General features: G+C 35.2%; 1 protein-coding gene across 2 annotated transcripts in view; it reads left to right on the top strand.

Moving 5' to 3' along the window:
* SLC35F3 (solute carrier family 35 member F3) overlaps positions 1 to 19,361 on the top strand; it is a 520,309-nt gene that overhangs the window by 478,195 nt on the left and 22,753 nt on the right. For both annotated transcript variants that reach the window (XM_051993588.1, XM_051993589.1), the window contains one exon: positions 7,501 to 7,720. In XM_051993588.1, coding sequence (XP_051849548.1) covers positions 7,501 to 7,720 — 220 coding nt within the window. The remainder of the gene's footprint in view (positions 1 to 7,500; positions 7,721 to 19,361) is intronic.

Raw genomic sequence — 19,361 nt, 5'->3', positions numbered from 1 at the left:
AGACAAATCTATGGGAAGGCAGCTCACTGCTGAGAGAAGCAAAACAACCATATGTCATTCAAATCAGAATAATCAAGAAATAGGCTATCTTCCCAAGCTCTATATCAGGATATGACAGCCTCCAAGACTGACAAACAGTATTTACTTCTGGTGACTAATGTCTAGGAACAAATGCTACTTCTAGGAGGGCTGAGAAAACCTCTCTAGGGATTACAGAATCAAGGATACAAAATGGAAGTCCTTATATAAGCCAGTGATATTTTCTTTCCTACTAGAAATTTATGTGAAAAAGTTTTCAGAAGAAAAAGGAAGATTTGGAATGATAATAATAAAAAAATGCAGCTAGGTAGATAGAACATTGGACTTGGAATCAGGAAGACTCCTCTTCCTGAGGTCAAATCTGGTCTCAGACACTTACTAGCTTTGTGATCCTGGGCAAGTCATTTAACTCTATTTGCCTCTGTTTCTTCATTTGTAAAATGAGTCGGAAAAGGAAATAGCAAACTACTCCAATATCTCTGCCAAGAAAATCCCAAATGGGTCACAAATAATTGGACATGATTGAAACAACTGAACAACAACAATGAATAATAATAATTTATTTACATAGTACTTGAAATTTAATAAATTCCTTTCTTTCCAACTACTCTAGGTTGTAAATGCAAAGTAATAAATGCAAGTAGAATCAAAAGATTATATCATAAATTTAGATCTAGAAAAGACCTCAGAAGTCATCTGATCTAATCTTATCACTTGAGAGATTAGGAAACTAGCAAATTATTTATTCTATACTGACCTAAAAAGTGATGCAGGAAATATGAATTAGAGACAGGATATGAACCCTGATTCTTAGCTCTTCTTAGTTTACTATATAGAGAAGGAAACTAAATAATTAACTCTCTTCCTAGGAATCACACAACTAGGAAGGTTTTAGAATGAGAACTTAAACTTGGATCTTCTGTCTCTGAACCTTAGTAGCATTCTCACAATGCCATACTAGAAGAAAACTGCTGTCTGCTGGATTTAAAAAAAATAAATTGAAATCTTTTGTTTTTCCATCATCTTTTACCAATTACCAATATTTACCTTCATATTTACCAATTCATTTGCCAATTTCACTTACCAATATATCTTCATAAACTCATAGACATATACATCAAAAGAGTCATCCCTTATAATAAAGAATAAAAAATAAAAATAAGGGAGGTGGGGAGCCAAACTGGTAAAGCTAACAGATATATCATAGGTTCTCTGCCAATGTATACTATGTCCCACTTCCATAGTCCCCAGATCTGCAGAGAAAAAAGAGAGGAGCATTCTCATGGGTTTTTTTTTTCCTTTGGGGGCCAAACTACAATTTAAAGTTTTATTGTTTTCATTGCTGTTCTTTTCCATTTATATGATTTTAGTCATTATACATATATATGTTTTGTGTATATGTGTGCATTTGTTCATATATATGTACATACATATAGGTAGCTTTTTTGGATCTTCCCATTTCACTGTACACAAGTTCATCTGTCTTCCCATACTCCTATATTCTTCATATCTGACATTTCTTTACAACTTATTAATATTCCATTATATTCAGGTACCACAATTTCTTTAGCATTCTTTAGCACCAATTGATGAACATCAACTTTGTCTCCAATTCTTTTCTACTATTAAAAAAGTGCTGCTCTAAAGATTTTGATATATATTGTACTTTTCTTTTCTTTCTTTGAACTAAAGAAATATGGCTAGTAACAGTATTGGGAGTAAAGGAATAGGAATCCGAATTTGAAAATGATTTATAGTTTCACCAGAAGTGTACCTGCCTTTCTACCGTTCTTTAAATATTGACACTCCCATCTTTTGTCAAGTTTGCCACTCTGCAGAGTGTGAGATAAAACTACAGAGTTGTCTTCATTTACATTTCTTTTATCACTAGAGATATGGAATAATTTTTCCTATGGTTGTTATTGTCATTCAGTTGCATTCAATTCTCCATGATAACATTTGGGGTTTTCTTGACAAAGATACTAAAATGGTTTGCCATTTTTTTTCTCCAGCTCATTTTACAGATGAGGAAACTTAAGAAGGTTAAGTGACTTCCTTAGATCACATAGTTAATAAGTATATGAGTCCAGATTTGAACGTGGATCTTTCTTTATTCCAGACCCAGAACTTTATCCACTGTGCCATCTAGCAGTTATTAGGCAAACACAACTTAAAGAAAAAAAGAAAGAAAAGATTGTATCTTAGAATAAGATTTGGATTTCAAAACCAGATCTGTGGATATATCTGGACTACAGATAAAGTGCATTGAACCAGTGTATAAACTCTGAAGTACCACTTCATACCTCTCAGATTGGCTAAGATGACAACAAAAGATAATAATAAATACTAGAGAGGATATAGGAAAACTGGGACATTTATACGTTGTTGGTAGATTTGTGAACTGAACCAACAATTCTGGAGAGCAAGTTGAAACTATGCTCAAAAGTTTGATGAACTGTGGATACCCTTTGATCCAGCAGTGTCTCTATTGGGTCTGTATCCCAAAAAGGTCATAAAAAAGGGAAAAGGACCCACATGTGCAAAATATTTGTAACAGCCCCTTTTTTAATGGCAAGGAAATAGATGTAGATGTCCATCAGTTGGGCAATGGCTGAATAAGTTATGGTATGCGAATATCATTGTTCTTTGTGAAATGACAAGCAGGCTTATTTTAGAAAAACCTGAAAAGGCTTATATGAACTGATTCTAAGTGAAGTGAGTAGAATTAAGAGAACATTGTACATAGCAACAACAAGATTATATGATAATCAACTGTGATGGACTTGACTTTTCAACAATGGGGTGATTCAAGGCAATTCCAATTGATTTGTAATGAAAAGCGCCATCCACATCCAGAGAGAGAACTACAGAAATATACCTGAACTGGATGAGTTTAAGTTCTTACTCTGTCACTTATTAATTTCCACAATTCATCTCTCGAAATTATTTATTGTTGTTGTTTGTTTTCTTGTTTGTTTTTTTCTTTCTCGTGTTTTCTTTTTTCCCTTTTGATCTGATTTTTTTTTACATAGCATGAATATGGAAAATGTTTAGAAAAATTGCACATGTTTAATCTGTATTGGATTGCTTGCTGTCTAGGGGAAGGGGAAGGAGGAAGGGAGGAAGAAAAATTTGGAACACAAGGTTTTGCAAAGATAAATGTTGAGAACTATCTTTGCATGTATTTGGAAAAATGAAAAACTATTATTTGAAACAACAATATGTAAGTTTCCAATCAAATCAGAAATGACCATTAAGTCAGATATACCAGCTTAAGATATAATACAGGAAGAAGAGCAGTGTAGGAACCCAATAATTCATAAGATGTAAGATCCAAGAAAGAAGGCAATCAAAATATATAAAGCCTTTGATGACCATATACAAATGAACTTGATATTAAGCTAAATTGACTATATAGTTCTTAATGCAAGGAAGTTAATTAGACCTCATGAGTATCACTGAGATAGGCTAGGACATGAGACTGATGGACTTCATGGAGAAGATAGTTCTTGAGGCATATCTTTAAAAAAGTAAAAACAGAGGAGCAAGAAAGGACTGCATTGCAGGCATGTGACATGAAACAGGAAATGGAACATTATGGATGAGGAACCAAAAGAAGCCCAGTTTGGCTAGATGGAAAAACAAAGCAAAGTGTAAAGCACATCAAGGCTAGAAAATGAAGTTAGGGGCAAGTTAAGAAAGGAATTTACTGAATTGGAAAGTATCATGATCACTGTCAAGATCTACCCTTAAGAAAAATCACTTTGGCAGAAGTATGAAAGATTGATTACATTAGATTGTGTTGTGATGGAATATTATTGTGCTATAAGAAATGATGAGCGGGTTGATTTTAGGAAAAAACATAGAAAGCCTTATATAAAATAATGAGGAGTGAAATAAGCAGAACCAAGTGAATCTTGTGCACAGTAACAGCAATATTGTTCTAAGAACAACTTTGGACAGCTAAGTTATTTTGAGTATTATACATATTCAAATTACAAAGAACCTATGAAGGAAAATACTATTCATGTCCAGAGAAAGAACGATAAATCAGTAGAAACACACACACACACACACACACACACACACACACACACACATTATTGTCTAATGGTAACCTTTCTTTAGGGTAGGGTAAGGAGGGAGGGAGAAAAAAAGTACACAGAGAACAAAAGAAAACTTGGAAGGAAGCACAGAAAAGCAGCATAGTTTTGAAAATGATTTCTAGTATTTATTACATCGTTTTTCCAAAATAAATAAATAAACAGTGTGAAATGGAAATATATGGCTCTATATTGAATTCTTTTTTTTTTTCTATATCCATGGAAATGTTCCCCTTTTTTGTGTCTTAGTATTTAAGTTCAAAAAAATGAATAAATATACATTTTAAAAAGATTGTGAACTCCTTGAGGGAAAGGACTGTCTTCTTCCTCCTTTTGTATGCCCAATGTGCCTGGCACATTGTTGTTTTGTTGTTAAGCCATTTCAGTTGTGTCCAATTCTTTGTGACCCCATATGGGTTTTCATGGCAAAGATATTGGATTAGTTTTCCATGTCCTTCTCCAGGTCATTTTATAGATGAGAAAACTAAGGCAAATAGGGTTAACTGACTTGCCCAAGCTCACACAGTAACAAATATCAAAGACTAGATTTGAACTCAGGACAACTAGTCTTCTGGTTTCAGGACCAACACTCTTATCTACTTCACCATCTATGTGCCCTTCCTGGCACATAGTAGGTCCAAATAAATGCTTATTGATTGATTTGAAGATGAACTAGAATAGGAAAGAAGGAACAAATGAAATAAACATTTATTAAGCAACTTCTCTGTATCAGGCACAGTAAAAATATTTTCTCATTTAACCTTCACAACAATTTTAGGAGATAGGTGCTATTTTATTCCCATTTTGTACTTGAGGAAAATGAGCCAGATAGGTTAAATAACTTGTCCATGGTGACATAGCTAAAAATATCTGAAGCCAAATTTGAACTTAGAACTTCCCAACGCCAAACATAGAATTCTATCCTATGTTCCACAATTAGGGAAAGATTTGATGCAAAAAGACCAGTTAGGAGGTCATGGCAAATAATTTGAGCACAGTATAGTGGAAATATCCCTGAACTAGATGAATCTGTCATTTACTAGCTTCCAAGAGTCATTTAGTCTCTCAAAGTTATTTTTTCCATCTGCAAAATGAGGATGACACCTATGCTGCTGTATCTCATTGTAAGCATCAAATGAGTTAACAGTGGTTAAAGTGCTTTTTGTCCAGTAATGAAGGACCTTGAACATGTGAGTGATCAGGTGGAATCTAGTAATTTGGAATAATTTGGAAATATTGATTAAAATATATCACACAATGTGTAGCTTAATAAAACCTTAGACTCTTCCTCGTGTTAGTTTAGTGCATTTTGTGTTTCTGCTCTCAGTTACCCATAGTTTAGTAACGCAGGGAGGCAGATGGCATTTTAGATTGACAGCAGCTACAAAGATTTGTTTGACACCAACTGAGTTCCCAAAGGCTTTGGTTTTGACTCATGTTTCCATGTTCCACTTTACCACATTCTTACATAATATCTTGAGCCACACTCAGCTCCTGAGTATGTTTGTTCTGCTCTAGGAATGGTTCTTCCTGTGCCCTCTTCATTTATCTGTTCTTCTGCAATATAGCAATTAAATTAAATGTCCCGAAAAGCTCTTAAACTGCTATCTTTTGCTATCCCTCAGTCAATCAGCAACATATAGCTAAACTTCTGACCATTTGTGAGCCTGTACCATTATCCTGGTAAATGAACATTCTAACATACTCCTGTGTTCCTTCCTCTTCCCATCAAAAAACCCAAAAAACTAAAAAATTAAAAACCCATAATCCTAATTTCCCCAAAGGCAAATCAAAATAGCTATTTTCTCCTGGTCATGCCTTTCCCTACTATGTTTTTATTATAGCTAATATCATCATGCTCTGTTGCAAAAGTGCTCCTCCTGGCCATGGAAGTTTGCTTTCTAACATCATGAGTTTTCGTTTTCCCAAACTTAAATAATTCTTCTCTATAAAATGGAACTCTAACACCCACTTATATCACTCTCTTCTTCCATTCTGTTTTCATAACATTTATTTCTAAACCTTGCTCTTCAAACATTTGTTATGATGGTGATGAAGGTATGGAAAGACATCCTCTGAGATATCTGTCTTCTTGCTAATGGCCCATGGACATGGGAGCAGCCACATTGCAACAAAACTTATATGTAAATTTCACCAAATATAACAGAATTCCATGAGACACACCCTCACATAGTCACAAGGCAAGTTTCTATAAGATAAACACTCCAGAGAGATATGGTTTCAAAAAGGAATCAGATGCAAAAATCCCTCATGAAAAGAAAAGCATTTTGCTAACTACTCAAGCACTACCATTTCTGGCCACATTACCTCTTTCATTAGAAACAAAATAAAATAATTGATTACATACTGAACTTGTATCTGACATCTCTATCAGCCTCAGGCACGTATTTCTTGTATGACCTTGGGTATATTATTTGAGCTCTATGTGCTTCAGTTTCTTCTTCTGTAAAACGTGAATAATAATAGTATCTTCATCATAGGGTTATAAGATTCAAGTAAGAAATTAATAATAATTAATAATAGCATTTACATAGCTCATTAAAGTTTGCAAGGACTTTATATATGTTATCTCATTTGATTCTCACAACAACCCTGGATGATAGATTTATCATTACCATTTCACAGATAAGGAAACTGAGGTAGTCAGAGGTTGTGACTTGCCAAGGAAGACATAGCTAGTAAGTATCTAAAGTCATATTTAAACTCAGGTCTTCCTAACTTCAGATTCAGTATTCTATTCACTATAGCCTATCAAAAACATATATGTAATGTATAATATAATATGTAAATACAATGTAAAATATATATGTAAACCAGTTTGTAAACTTTGAGGCACAATGTTAATATTTCTTATTACCATTACTGTTATTATTGATGATGATGTTGTTATGACTTGGGCAATCTGTTCAGATAATTCCAGCATTTAAAGTAATACATTGGAAGGTGCACTGGATGGTAAGAAAATCCAGCTTTGGGTTTTAATTTTGCCACATACTAGCTATATGCCCTGATCAAAGTCACTCTCAGTTTCTTCATGGGTAAATGAGGAGTTGAGCTTAATGATCCCTAAGGGCACCCCTCTGCAGCCACAACATTATATGATTTACTTCTATTTAAACTATATATTCAAGGCTCTCTGTGAATAGAAAAAAATAATAACCATTGACTCAAGCATGTTAATGTGACAGTAATTTGCCAAGGACTGACATAGTAGGTCAACCAGCTTAAAGAAGAAGGTATCATCTATGGAAAAGAAGAAAATGAGAGTGGGGATAGAGGAGTGTTGGTTTCCAATCCAGACATGTAATAACTTTCTGCCTCTCTCCCATTGTTTTAGAGAATGCTGTCGATTTTTTGGAGATAATGGCTTGACAGTGAAGGTGTTTTTTACCAAGGCAGCTCCCTTTGGCGTTCTTTGGACACTCACAAACTACCTATACTTACATGCAATAAAGAAAATAAATACTACAGATGTCTCCGTGTTGTTCTGCTGCAACAAAGCCTTTGTGTTCTTGCTCTCGTGGATCGTTCTCAGAGACAGGTTCATGGGAGTGAGGGTAAGTTCTGTTTCCTTCCCTCATTTGACAGCATCAGCCAAAAGTCTGCCCACTGTCTTGCTTAGCTCCCATGGCTGGACCACAAGTGGGACTACTAACCATTTTTTCTCTTATGAAGAAAGGGCAAAGAATTCAAATGCCTGGTGCACCTTGAAAATCTCCTCGCTTGCAAACCATATAGACAAGCATTTCATTTCAAGCATCTCAACCATTGAATTGTGACTGTATCCAGCACTGCACCAATACCAGGCAAGGGAACAGTCACCCACCATCATTGCTTATTTACCTGCTTCACAAGCAGCTGGCTGGCCTAGTGTGTAACAAGATCAATAACTTGCTTCTCTGTGCCTTGCAAGACTATTGATCAACATTTGCTTATTCATTTTTGATTAGGAATCACTGGACTCTGGCTCCCTGAAAAACAATCCTTTTTTCAACGAAATTGAGACCTTGTTAGCTCATATTCCATGTTGTTCCAACCTGAGTTGTATTTACAGGTCCTACAAAAGTGATCACCTTAATGGAAGTCTGATTCTGATGTTCCACTTTCTCTCTCCACTCCACCAAACCCAGTTAAGAGATATAAAGTCCCAAAAATGATTATATATATTCTAAAAGCCAGGACTCTAAAAATTAATTACAAACCAGTTTATTGAAAAAACAATTTTATAATAAATAGTTATGAGAAATATATCTAGTGTATAATTAAATATTAGCATATATGAATAGACATCTTTTTTTCACTGAAAAAAGACCAGGGATTTTCATGGAATACAAGTTTGATATGAGTTAGCAATGTGTTGTAATAGCCAAAACAACAAAAATCTAATGCAAGCTGAGAGTGCATTGATAGATATATTGTACCCCAACTGTTCTGTATTAGATGACATCGGGAATATTTTGTTCAATCAGGAGCAACATTAGCAAGCTAGAACACATCCAAAGCTGATTGTGGCAATGAGGAGACTTGAAAGAAAATGTCATATCCACATTGACTGATATGAATGTAGAATCTGAAAAAGAGAAAGACTTGGGGAAAAGAAGAAAGACATGACAGCTTTCTTTACACATTTGAAGGATTGAGATGCAGAATGGTGATTAGATATTATGCTTATCCCCAAGAGTTAGAACTAGGAAAGAATTCTTAAAGTTTTTTTTTTTTTGTATCTTAGACATTTTATGTCAGTGTAGTAAAGCCTGCAAACTCTTCATTAAAATAGTCATAGTAATAATAAGCGTTTATATAGCATTTTAAGGTTTACAAAGTACTGTACATATTTCATTTGATCCTCACAATAATGCTAAGAGGGAGGTGTTTTTATTATTTCCATTTTATAATTGAGAAATTACACAAAACCACAAAAAATATTACCATATTCTGGTAAATATCTGAAGCAGAACTTGAACTTAGTTATGTTGACTAAGTCCAATGCTCTTGCCTACCTTAGCCGACATCTAGATCCTTAAATTTTTAAATGTATAAAATAAAATACATTGATTACAAAGGAAAACAGTTACATTGAAATAAAATGATCAAAATATTTTTTTTTTAATTCACAGATCCAGATTAAGAACCCCTAAACTAAGATCAATGGATAGAAATGATAGAGAAACAGATCTATTAACAATTAGAGCCATCCAAAAATAGAACCAACAATCTCATAAGGTAGTGAGTTTCCTGAGACATTAGGTCTTCAAGCAGAGGCTAGATAACCAACCATCAGAGATGACATAGAGGGGAATCCTGAATAAGAACAGGAATTGAACTGAGTAAGCTCAGAGATCTTTTCCAAACTTAAACCAAGATTTTAACCTTGAAAAGCTTTTAAACTTTGCCTCAATTGTAGAAAATAGCACCACAGACTTTCTGGTGGAAGGGAAAATTAGTTAGACCTCTACATGCTCTAGTAATCTGGCTGGAAAGATCACTGTCTCACGCCATGCAAAACAAAAAGATATAAATAGACATAAATTATATATACACAAATATCTATATATCTCTATATATACATGTATATGTATATATAATTTAAATTAAGTTCCATTTTCTAGAAATCTAACTTAACTACACTATTTAGTACCTATCAGCTGCTGACTGAACTTTCAAGCTTGTCATTTAAGTATTTCTCCATTGAATCCGTTCTGCAAAATTATTGCAGAACTCCCACTTACCCAGTTGGCATTCTAGGGAGTTAAGAGATTACTAATGGGTACTGAGTGACCTTGAAGTAACTCCCCAAGCAAATAACACTGGGAAGGGCCAACTGCAAACTTTGTGCTGTCCTTCTCTCTTAGTACACTAAAGCAAGTTACATCATCCTAATCAGTGATTCACACCCACCTGGTTATGTTAACCGCAGTGGGGACATGAGTCAACCACTGGGTTTTATTTTTAGTCTTCAGTGGGATATGGGGGGAGGATTTGTTTTTAATCCACAGTATGTGGAGAGACTTGGTGTTAATTTGGGAATTTAAATTTACCCCCAGTGCCTCTAAACAGAAAAGCTTGTTGAAAACGTGTTCATATGCAAGATATACCAGCAAGAGATGTGTACACTTAAAAGTATGTAATCTATCTAGCTGCATAACTTGGCACTGAAGTCTCATAAGCTGTGGTTGTTGTCAGGATTGTCTTAGATGTCTACTAAAACACTGCACCATTATTTAAGTGCTGACCTCAGGGGCCCAAAACAATCCATAATGCTTCTGAATCTGAATGTCTTCTTTTGCAGTCTTAGAACAAGAAATAAGAGTGTTATCTCTCATTTTCAAAGGAAGAGACCAAGTTTGAGGAAGATCCTGGAATTATAGATTGAGGACTAGAAGGTTTCTTAGAGGCTATCGATTCCTATCCCATGAATTTAAGAAGTAAGGAAACTGAGGCATAGAAAATTAAGTGTTCTCATAGCTAGTTTGTGTCTGAGGAAGGTCTTCCTAAATCCAAGTCTCTTTCCATGTTACCCCATATTGTCTGCCTTAATAAAGATCCCACTAAAATTCAAAGTCAGCTAGACTCCAAATCCAAGGTATAACATATATATATGTATATATATATATATATATATATATATATATATATATATATATATATATATATATATATGTGGGTCTTTGAAGTAATTTATCCAACATTATACTAGTTCTTACTGTACTTACTACACTAGTTTTGGCTGAGCTAGAATTCCTAGTCTCCTAATGCCACATCCAGTAGTCCTCCCAAGATACTACAGTGCCTATTTTCTTATTATAAAGAAAACAAAAGCTGCTTCTATATATAAAAATGAGAGGGTGATCTTCTAGAATTGTTGGGAGTAGAAGGATAGTAGGAGGGGAGAAAAGGAAAAAATACACACATATACACATATATACAATTGTCTGGCTCAACATAGTATTTTCTCTTTTTTCTTTTTGCTTTTGCTCACAATCAAATGGGAGAGTGATTAGGGGATAGATTATCAATAATATTCTTGCTTCTGCATTATTAAAACAATTATAAAACTCCATCCCCATACTAAATGTCAAGGCATCTTAAGAATTTTTTATTCCAGAAAGGAGAAAAATCATTAGATAGAGAGCTGCAAGAGACCCCTGAGATTACTTTATCCAACTCCTTGATTTTGTATAAGAGGACTCTGTGATGCAGAAAGACTGAGTTTTCCAAGGTCACTCAAATATTAAATAACAGAGCTAAAATTTTTAACCCAGTTCTTCTGACTCCATTGTGCTTTCCATAATATTTCCTCCCAAGCCACAAAAAGCAGCGAATTTATCTTAAAATATTTGAGAAGTCCCAGTTACTTATGGCATCAGAGTAAGACAGGTTGCAAGGGTATCTTTCTAGAACAATCCAAGTCAAAAAAACAAACAAAACAAAAAAACCTGAATCCCTCTCTCTTCCTTTTAGCATTTGAATCTTCAGTTTTGTTGTCATTTTGGCTTCCAGCTCTCGGTATGTGTTAATTTGGACCTTTTAGGTTCATTGAGAGCTCCTTTTGCCTAGAAGAAATTGATGAGTCAGAGAGTTGCTAATGTTGGAAATTTAAAGCTAAATATGGACAGTATCATGATATACTGGTAAGACAGGAATCAAGAAGATCTGGGTTCCATTCCCAGTCTTGCCACTTAATTGACTTCAAATAATTTATCTAATTTCTCTGGACTTCATTTTCTTCAGCTACAAAATGAGGAATTAAATTAAATCATAATAGTAAATGTCATAGAAATATGTGGCCTTTACAGTTTATGAAGTGCTTTGTATATATTGTTCCATTTATTCTTTAATTCAGTTCAGTATACTTCTTTTGAAAACCTACCATATTCCAGGCCCTTTGCTAGGCACTGTAGCTATAATGAGAAAAAAAAAAAAAAAAGAAATAGCCCTTCTCTTCAACAAGCTTAGATTCACAAGTATCTTTCAAGATAGGCAGCACAGGTACTAGGCCATCTAGATGGCATAGGAAATAGAATACTGGGCTTAGAATCAAGAAGATTCATTTTAATGAGTTCAAATCTAGTCTCAGACACTTACTAGCTGGGCAAATCACTTAACCTTGTCTGCCTCAGTTTCCTCACCTATAAATTAAGCTAGAGAAGGAAATGGCAAACCACTCCAGTATCTCTGCCAAGAAAAACCCCAAAATTGAATCACAAAGTCACTGAAACTGCTTAATAACCAAAGCATAAATATTATTATCTTCAATTTATAGAGGAGGAAAATGGGGTTCCAAGAAATGAAGTGGTTGGTTCAAGATCACAAAGATAGTTAATGGCAGAGCAAGAAATTGTACTCAGGACTTCTTACTCCACATTCAGTTCCCTTTCCATTACAATATAACACCTGGCTCTAAAAAGTTAATTCTATAAAAAAAAATTTTTTTTTCCTCAGGGAAAAAACTAAAATTCAGAGATAAAGTAGAATTTTAAAGACAAATTGATCTCATCCTCATTCAAAATAACTTGCTACTGGTAAATGATAATAAAAATAAAAACATATGGCTTGAAAGAGAAATCTAAATATTTTGAAAATATGGATCAGAATAAAAAACCACCCAATTGATTTAGCAGCAAAGGACCTAGATTTAAATGGCAACTCTCACTCACAAAATGTGTATATTTGCACTTGGACAGGTAACCTAATTATCTAGGACTTGGTTAGGTCATCCATACAATGAGGAGATTCCATTTGATGACCACCTCTAAGTTTCCTTCCAGCTCCAACATCACTGATCCTATGATCTATGAAGGGTGAGAAGTTTAGAGCCTTAACCAAAAAATTATTTAATAAATTTAGTTGTCAAAGATTTTACAAAATAATGTCAATGCACATTCTTTTATTGACACAATAATCTTTTTTTTTTTTTTTTTTTTTTTTTTAATAATTACATTATATTCACACTCATTTCTGTTCCGATTTTTTTTCCCCTCCCTCCCTCCACCCCCTCCCCTAGATGGCAAGCAGTCCTTTATATGTTGGATATGTTGCAGTATATCCTAGATACAATATATGTTTGCAGAACCGAACAGTTCTCTTGTTGCATAGGGAGAATTGGATTCAGAAGTATAAATAATCCGGGAAGAGAAACAAAAATGCAGATAGTTCACATTCGTTTCCCAGTGTTCTTTCTTTGGGTGTAGCTGCTTTTGTCCGTCATTTATCAATTGAAACTCAGGTCTCTTTGTCAAAGAAATCCACTTCCATCAAAATATGTCCTCATACAATATCGTTGTCGAAGTGTATAATGATTTCCTGGTTCTGCTCATTTCACTTAGCATCAGTTCATGTAGGTCTCTCCAAGCCTCTCTGTATTCATCCTGCTGGTCATTTCTTACAGAACAATAATATTCCATAACATTCATATACCACAATTTACCCAGCCATTCTCCAATTGATGGGCATCCATTCATTTTCCAGTTTCTAGCCACTACAAACAGGGCTGCTACAAACATTTTGGCACATACAGGTCCCTTTCCCTTCTTTAGTATTTCTTTGGGATATAAGCCCAATAGAAACACTGCTGGATCAAAGGATATGCACATTTTGATAATTTTTTGGGCATAATTCCAGATTGCTCTCCAGAATGGTTGGATTCGTTCACAACTCCACCAACAATGCATTAGTGTCCCAGTTTTCCCGCATCCCCTCCAACATTCATCATTATTTTTTCCTGTCATCTTAGCCAATCTGACAGGTGTGTAGTGGTATCTCAGAGTTGTCTTAATTTGCATTTCTCTGATCAATAATGATTTGGAACACTCTTTCATATGAGTGGTAATAGTTTCAATCTCATCCTCTGAAAATTGTCTGTTCATATCCTTTGACCATTTATCAATTGGAGAATGGCTTGATTTCTTATAAATTTGAGTCAGTTCTCTATATATTTTGGAAATGAGGCCTTTATCAGAACCTTTAACTGTGAAAATGTTTTCCCAGTTTGTCGCTTCCCTTCTAATCTTGTTTGCATTAGTTTTATTTGTACAAAGGCTTTTTAATTTGATGTAATCGAAATTTTCTATTCTGTGATCAGTAATGGTCTCTAGTTCATCTTTGGTCACAAATTTCTTTCTCCTCCACAAGTCTGAGAGATAAACTATTCTATGTTCCTCTAATTTATTTATAGTCTCGTTCTTTATGCCTAGGTCATAGACCCATTTTGATCTTATCTTGGTATATGGTGTTAAGTGTGGGTCCATGCCTAATTTCTGCCATACTAATTTCCAATTATCCCAGCAGTTTTTATCAAATAATGAATTCTTTTCCCAGAAGTTAGGGGCTTTGGGTTTGTCAAACACTAGATTGCTATAGTTGACTATTCTGTCTTGTGAGCCTAGCCTTTTCCACTGATCCACTAATCTATTTCTTAGCCAATACCAAATGGTTTTGGTGACTGCTGCTTTATAATATAATTTTAGATCAGGTACAGCTAGGCCACCTTCATTTGATTTTTTTTTCATTAATTCCCTTGAGATTCTCGACTTTTTATTGTTCCATATGAATTTTGTTGTTATTTTTTCTAGATCAATAAAATATTTTCTTGGAAGTCTGATTGGTATAGCACTAAATAAATAGATTAGTTTAGGGAGTATTGTCATCTTTATTATGTTCGCTCGGCCGATCCAAGAGCACTTAATATTTTTTCCAATTATTTAAGTCTGACTTTATTTGTGTGGAGACTTTTTTATAATTTTGCTCATATAATTCCTGACTTTCCTTTGGTAGATAGATTCCCAAATATTTTATGGTATCAACAGTTATTCTGAATGGAATTTCTCTTTGTATCTCTTGCTGTTGGGTTTTGTTGGTGATGTATAAAAATGCTGAGGATTTATGGGGATTTATTTTGTAGCCAGCTACTTTGCTAAAATTATGAATTATTTCCAATAGCTTTTTGGTAGAATCTCTGGGGTTCTCTAGGTATACCATCATATCATCTGCAAAGAGTGATAGTTTGGTTTCCTCATTGCCTACTCTAATTCCTTTTATATCTTTCTCGACTCTTATTGCCGAGGCTAGTGTTTCTAATACGATATTAAATAATAATGGTGATAGTGGGCAACCTTGCTTCACTCCAGATCTTACTGGGAAAGGTTCCAGTTTTTCCCCATTGCATATGATGCTTACTGATGGTTTTAAATATATGCTCCTGACTATTTTAAGGAAAAGTCCATTTATTCCTATGCTCTCAAGTGTTTTTATTAGGAATGGATGTTGGATTTTATCAAATGCTTTTTCTGCATCTATTGAGATGATCATGTGGTTTTTGTTTGTTTGGTTATTGATATAGTCAATTATGTTAATAGTTTTCCTAATATTGAACCAGCCCTGCATTCCTGGTATAAATCCTACTTGGTCATAGTGTATTATCCTGGTGACAATTTTCTGTAATCTTTTTGCTAATATTTTATTTAAGATTTTAGCATCAATATTCATTAGGGAGATTGGTCTATAATTTTCTTTCTCTGTTTTCAGCCTACCTGGTTTAGGTATCAGTACCATATCTGTGTCATAAAAGGAGTTTGGTAGGACTCCTTCAATCCCTATTTTTTCAAATAGTTTATATAACATTGGAGTTAATTGTTCTTTAAATGTTTGGTAGAATTCACATGTAAATCCATCTGGTCCTGGGGATTTTTTCTTAGGGAGTTGATTGATAGTTTGTTCTATTTCTTTTTCTGAGATGGGACTGTTTAGGATATTTACTTCTTCCTCTGTTAGTTTGGGCAAGCTGTATTTTTGGAGGTATTTTTCTATTTCATTTAAGTTGTCGAATTTATTGGCATAAAGTTGGGCAAAGTAACTCCTAATTATTGCTCTAATTTCCTCTTCGTTAGTGGTGAGTTCTCCCTTTTCATTTTTAAGACTAACAATTTGATTTTCCTCTTTCCTTTTTTTAATCAGATTTACTAAGGGTTTGTCTATTTTGTTGGTTTTTTCATAGAACCAACTCTTAGTTTTATTAATCAATTCAATAGTTTTTTTACTTTCAATTTTATTGATCTCACCTTTTACTTTTAGAATTTCAAGTTTAGTGTTTGACTGGGGGTTTTTAATTTGTTCCTTTTCTAGCATTTTTAATTGCAAACCCAATTCATTGACCTTCTCTTTCTCTATTTTATACAAATAGGCCTCTAGAGATATGAAATTTCCCCTTATTACCGCTTTGGCTGCATCCCATACATTTTGGTATGATGTCTCATTATTATCGTTTTCTTGGGTGAAGTTATTAATTATGTCTATGATTTGCTGTTTTACCCAATCATTCTTTAGTATGAGATTATTTAGTTTCCAATTATTTTTTGGTCTACTTCCCCCTGCTTTTTTGTTGAATGTAATTTTCATTGCATCGTGGTCTGAAAAGGATGCATTTACTATTTCTGCCTTACTACATTTGAGTTTGAGGTTTTTATGTCCTAATATATGGTCAATTTTTGTATAGGTTCCATGAACTGCTGAAAAGAAAGTGTATTCCTTTCTGTCTCCATTACATTTTCTCCAGAGATCTATCATATCTAGCTTTTCTAGTATTCTGTTTACCTCTTTGACTTCTTTCTTATTTATTTTCTGGTTTGATTTATCTAATTCTGAGAGTGCAAGGTTAAGATCTCCCACTATTATAGTTTTACTGTCTATTTCTTCTTGCAGCTCTCTTAGTTTCTCTTTTAAGAATTTAGATGCTACCCCACTTGGTGCATATATGTTTAATATAGATAGTGCTTCATTATCCATGCTACCCTTTAGCAAGATATAGTGTCCTTCCTTATCTCTTTTAATTAGGTCAATTTTTGCTTTAGCTTGATCTGAGATCAGGATGGCTACCCCTGCTTTTTTGACTTCACCTGAAGCATAGTAGATTTTGCTCCAACCTTTTACCTTTAACCTGCATGTATCTCCCCGCTTCAGGTGTGTTTCCTGTAAACAACATATTGTAGGATTCTGGCTTTTAATCCATTCTGCTAACCGCTTTCTCTTTATGGGGGAGTTTACCCCGTTCACGTTTATGGTTAGAATGACCAATTCTGTATTACTTGCCATCTTGTTAACCCCGGTTTATGCTTTCCTCCCTTCTTTCCCCTTTCCCCCCCTTCCAAGTATTAAGCTTGTGAGCACCCCTTGCTTCTCACAGCCCTCCCTTTTTAGTATCCCTCCCCCCTCCTTAGAGTTCCTCCCCCTATCTTACCCCTTTCCCTCCCAGTTCCCGTATTCCCTTCCCCTTAGCTTATTCCTTCCCTTTCCACTTTTCCCTTCTCACTTTTCAATGAGATGGGAGAAGTTTCACCATAGATTGAATATGTCTTAAGATTTTTCACTTAAAGCCAATTCTGAAGGCAGTAAGATACCCACTATATTCATCCCCCTCCATTCTTTCTCTCAGATATAATAGGTTTCCTATGCCTCTTCATGAGATGTACTACCCCCACTTTACCCTTTTTCTGGTACAATGTCCTTTCCACATCAATTTCTAGAACAAGGTATACATGTATTCTTTATACATCTATATAGTCAAAATATAGTTCCCAAGATTAATCTTTACCTTTTTAGATTTCTCTTGAGTTCTATATTTGTAGATCAAACTTTTTGTTAAGTTCTGGTTTTTTCATCAGAAATAGATGAAATTCGCTTACTTCGTTGAATGTCCATCTTCTTCCCTGGAAAAAGATGCTCATTCTCGCTGGGTAAGTTATTTTTGGTTGCATACCAAGTTCCTTAGCCTTTCGGAATATCATATTCCAGGCCCTTCGATCTTTTAATGTGGATGCTGCCAGATCCTGGGTGATCCTTATTGTGGCTCCTTGATACTTGAATTGGGTTTTTCTAGCCGCTTGCAATATTTTTTCTTTCACCTGAGGGTTCTGGCATTTGGCCACTATATTCCTTGGTGTTTTGATTTTAGGATCCCTTTCAGTGGGTGATCGATGAATCCTTTCAATGTTTATTTTTTCCTCTGTTCCTATGACTTCTGGGCAGTTCTCTTTGATAATTTCCTGGAAGACAGTGTCCAGGCTTTTTTTTCATCATGTTTTTCTGGGAGTCCAATGATTCTCAGATTGTCTCTCCTGGATCTGTTTTCCAGGTCTGTTGTCTTCCCCAGAAGGTATTTCACATTTTTCTCCATTGTTTGATTTTTTTGGATTTGCTTGACTGATTCTTCTTGTCTCCTCGAGTCATTCAATTCCACTTGTTCAATTCTGATTTTCAGTGAAGTATTCTCTTCACTCACTTTTTTAAAATCTTTTTCTAATTGTCCAATTGAGTTCTTTTGTTCTGTGGAATTTTTTTCCATTTCGCCAATTTTGTTTTTTAGAGAGCTGTTTTCTGTTTCCAGTTCACTAATCCTATTTTTCAAGGATTTTACTTCTTTATCCACTCTCTCTTTAACTTTCTCCAGACTCTTTTCCCATTTTTCTTCTAGCTCCCTTGTGAGAGCCTTTTTAATCACTTCTATGAGGTTCATCTGTGCTGAGGAACAGCCGATCTCCTCCTTTGGGGAATCACCTGGGGACTGCCTGTTTTTAGTCTCCTCAGGATTTAGAGTCTGCTCTCTATCTGTATAGAAGCTGTCAAGGGTTAAAGTCCTCTTCAGCTTCTTGCTCATTCTGTCTATTAATCAGAGATAAACTACCAAAGAAAAACAGAAAAAAACTGGAGTCTTTCTTTGGGGGAGGGGCTGGGTGTGTTATCGAGCTTCCTCTACAGACTGCAGGTGGCAGCAGTGAGGCACTAGCAGGACTGTGCTGCGCCTGCGCTCTGAGATCCCAGAGCGTGCTGAGTCACTGAGGGGGGGAAGGGGGGGGGGCCAGGTCCTGAGAGACTTCAGCTGTTTGCGGTTGTATTCTTCAGCCCCGGTGTTTTTAGCTTTTCTGCTGGGCTGTTGACTTGCTGCCGGAGGAAATTATCCAAACCTGTAGCGAAGCTCTCCCCGCAGAAACGGCTACGATCACTCTCCACCCCCTCTCCAGTCTGCTCCCGTGCTCTCACTGCCGCTGCCCTCAGCCTGTGCCCGATCTAAAACCGCCCCAGCCCTCCAGTAAAGACAGACCTTTCTTGGCGGATCTCAAGGATGGCTTCTCTTGGTAACTATTTGTGGGTTTTTTTCAGTCAAGCATTGATTCAGAGGCTTGTAATGAAGTGGATAGTGAGAGAAAG

Source organism: Antechinus flavipes, chromosome 4 (genome assembly GCF_016432865.1).
Source record: "Antechinus flavipes isolate AdamAnt ecotype Samford, QLD, Australia chromosome 4, AdamAnt_v2, whole genome shotgun sequence".
In the NCBI taxonomy this organism is placed as follows: Eukaryota; Metazoa; Chordata; class Mammalia; order Dasyuromorphia; family Dasyuridae; genus Antechinus; species Antechinus flavipes.
This window is presented reverse-complemented; position numbering and strand designations above follow the sequence as displayed.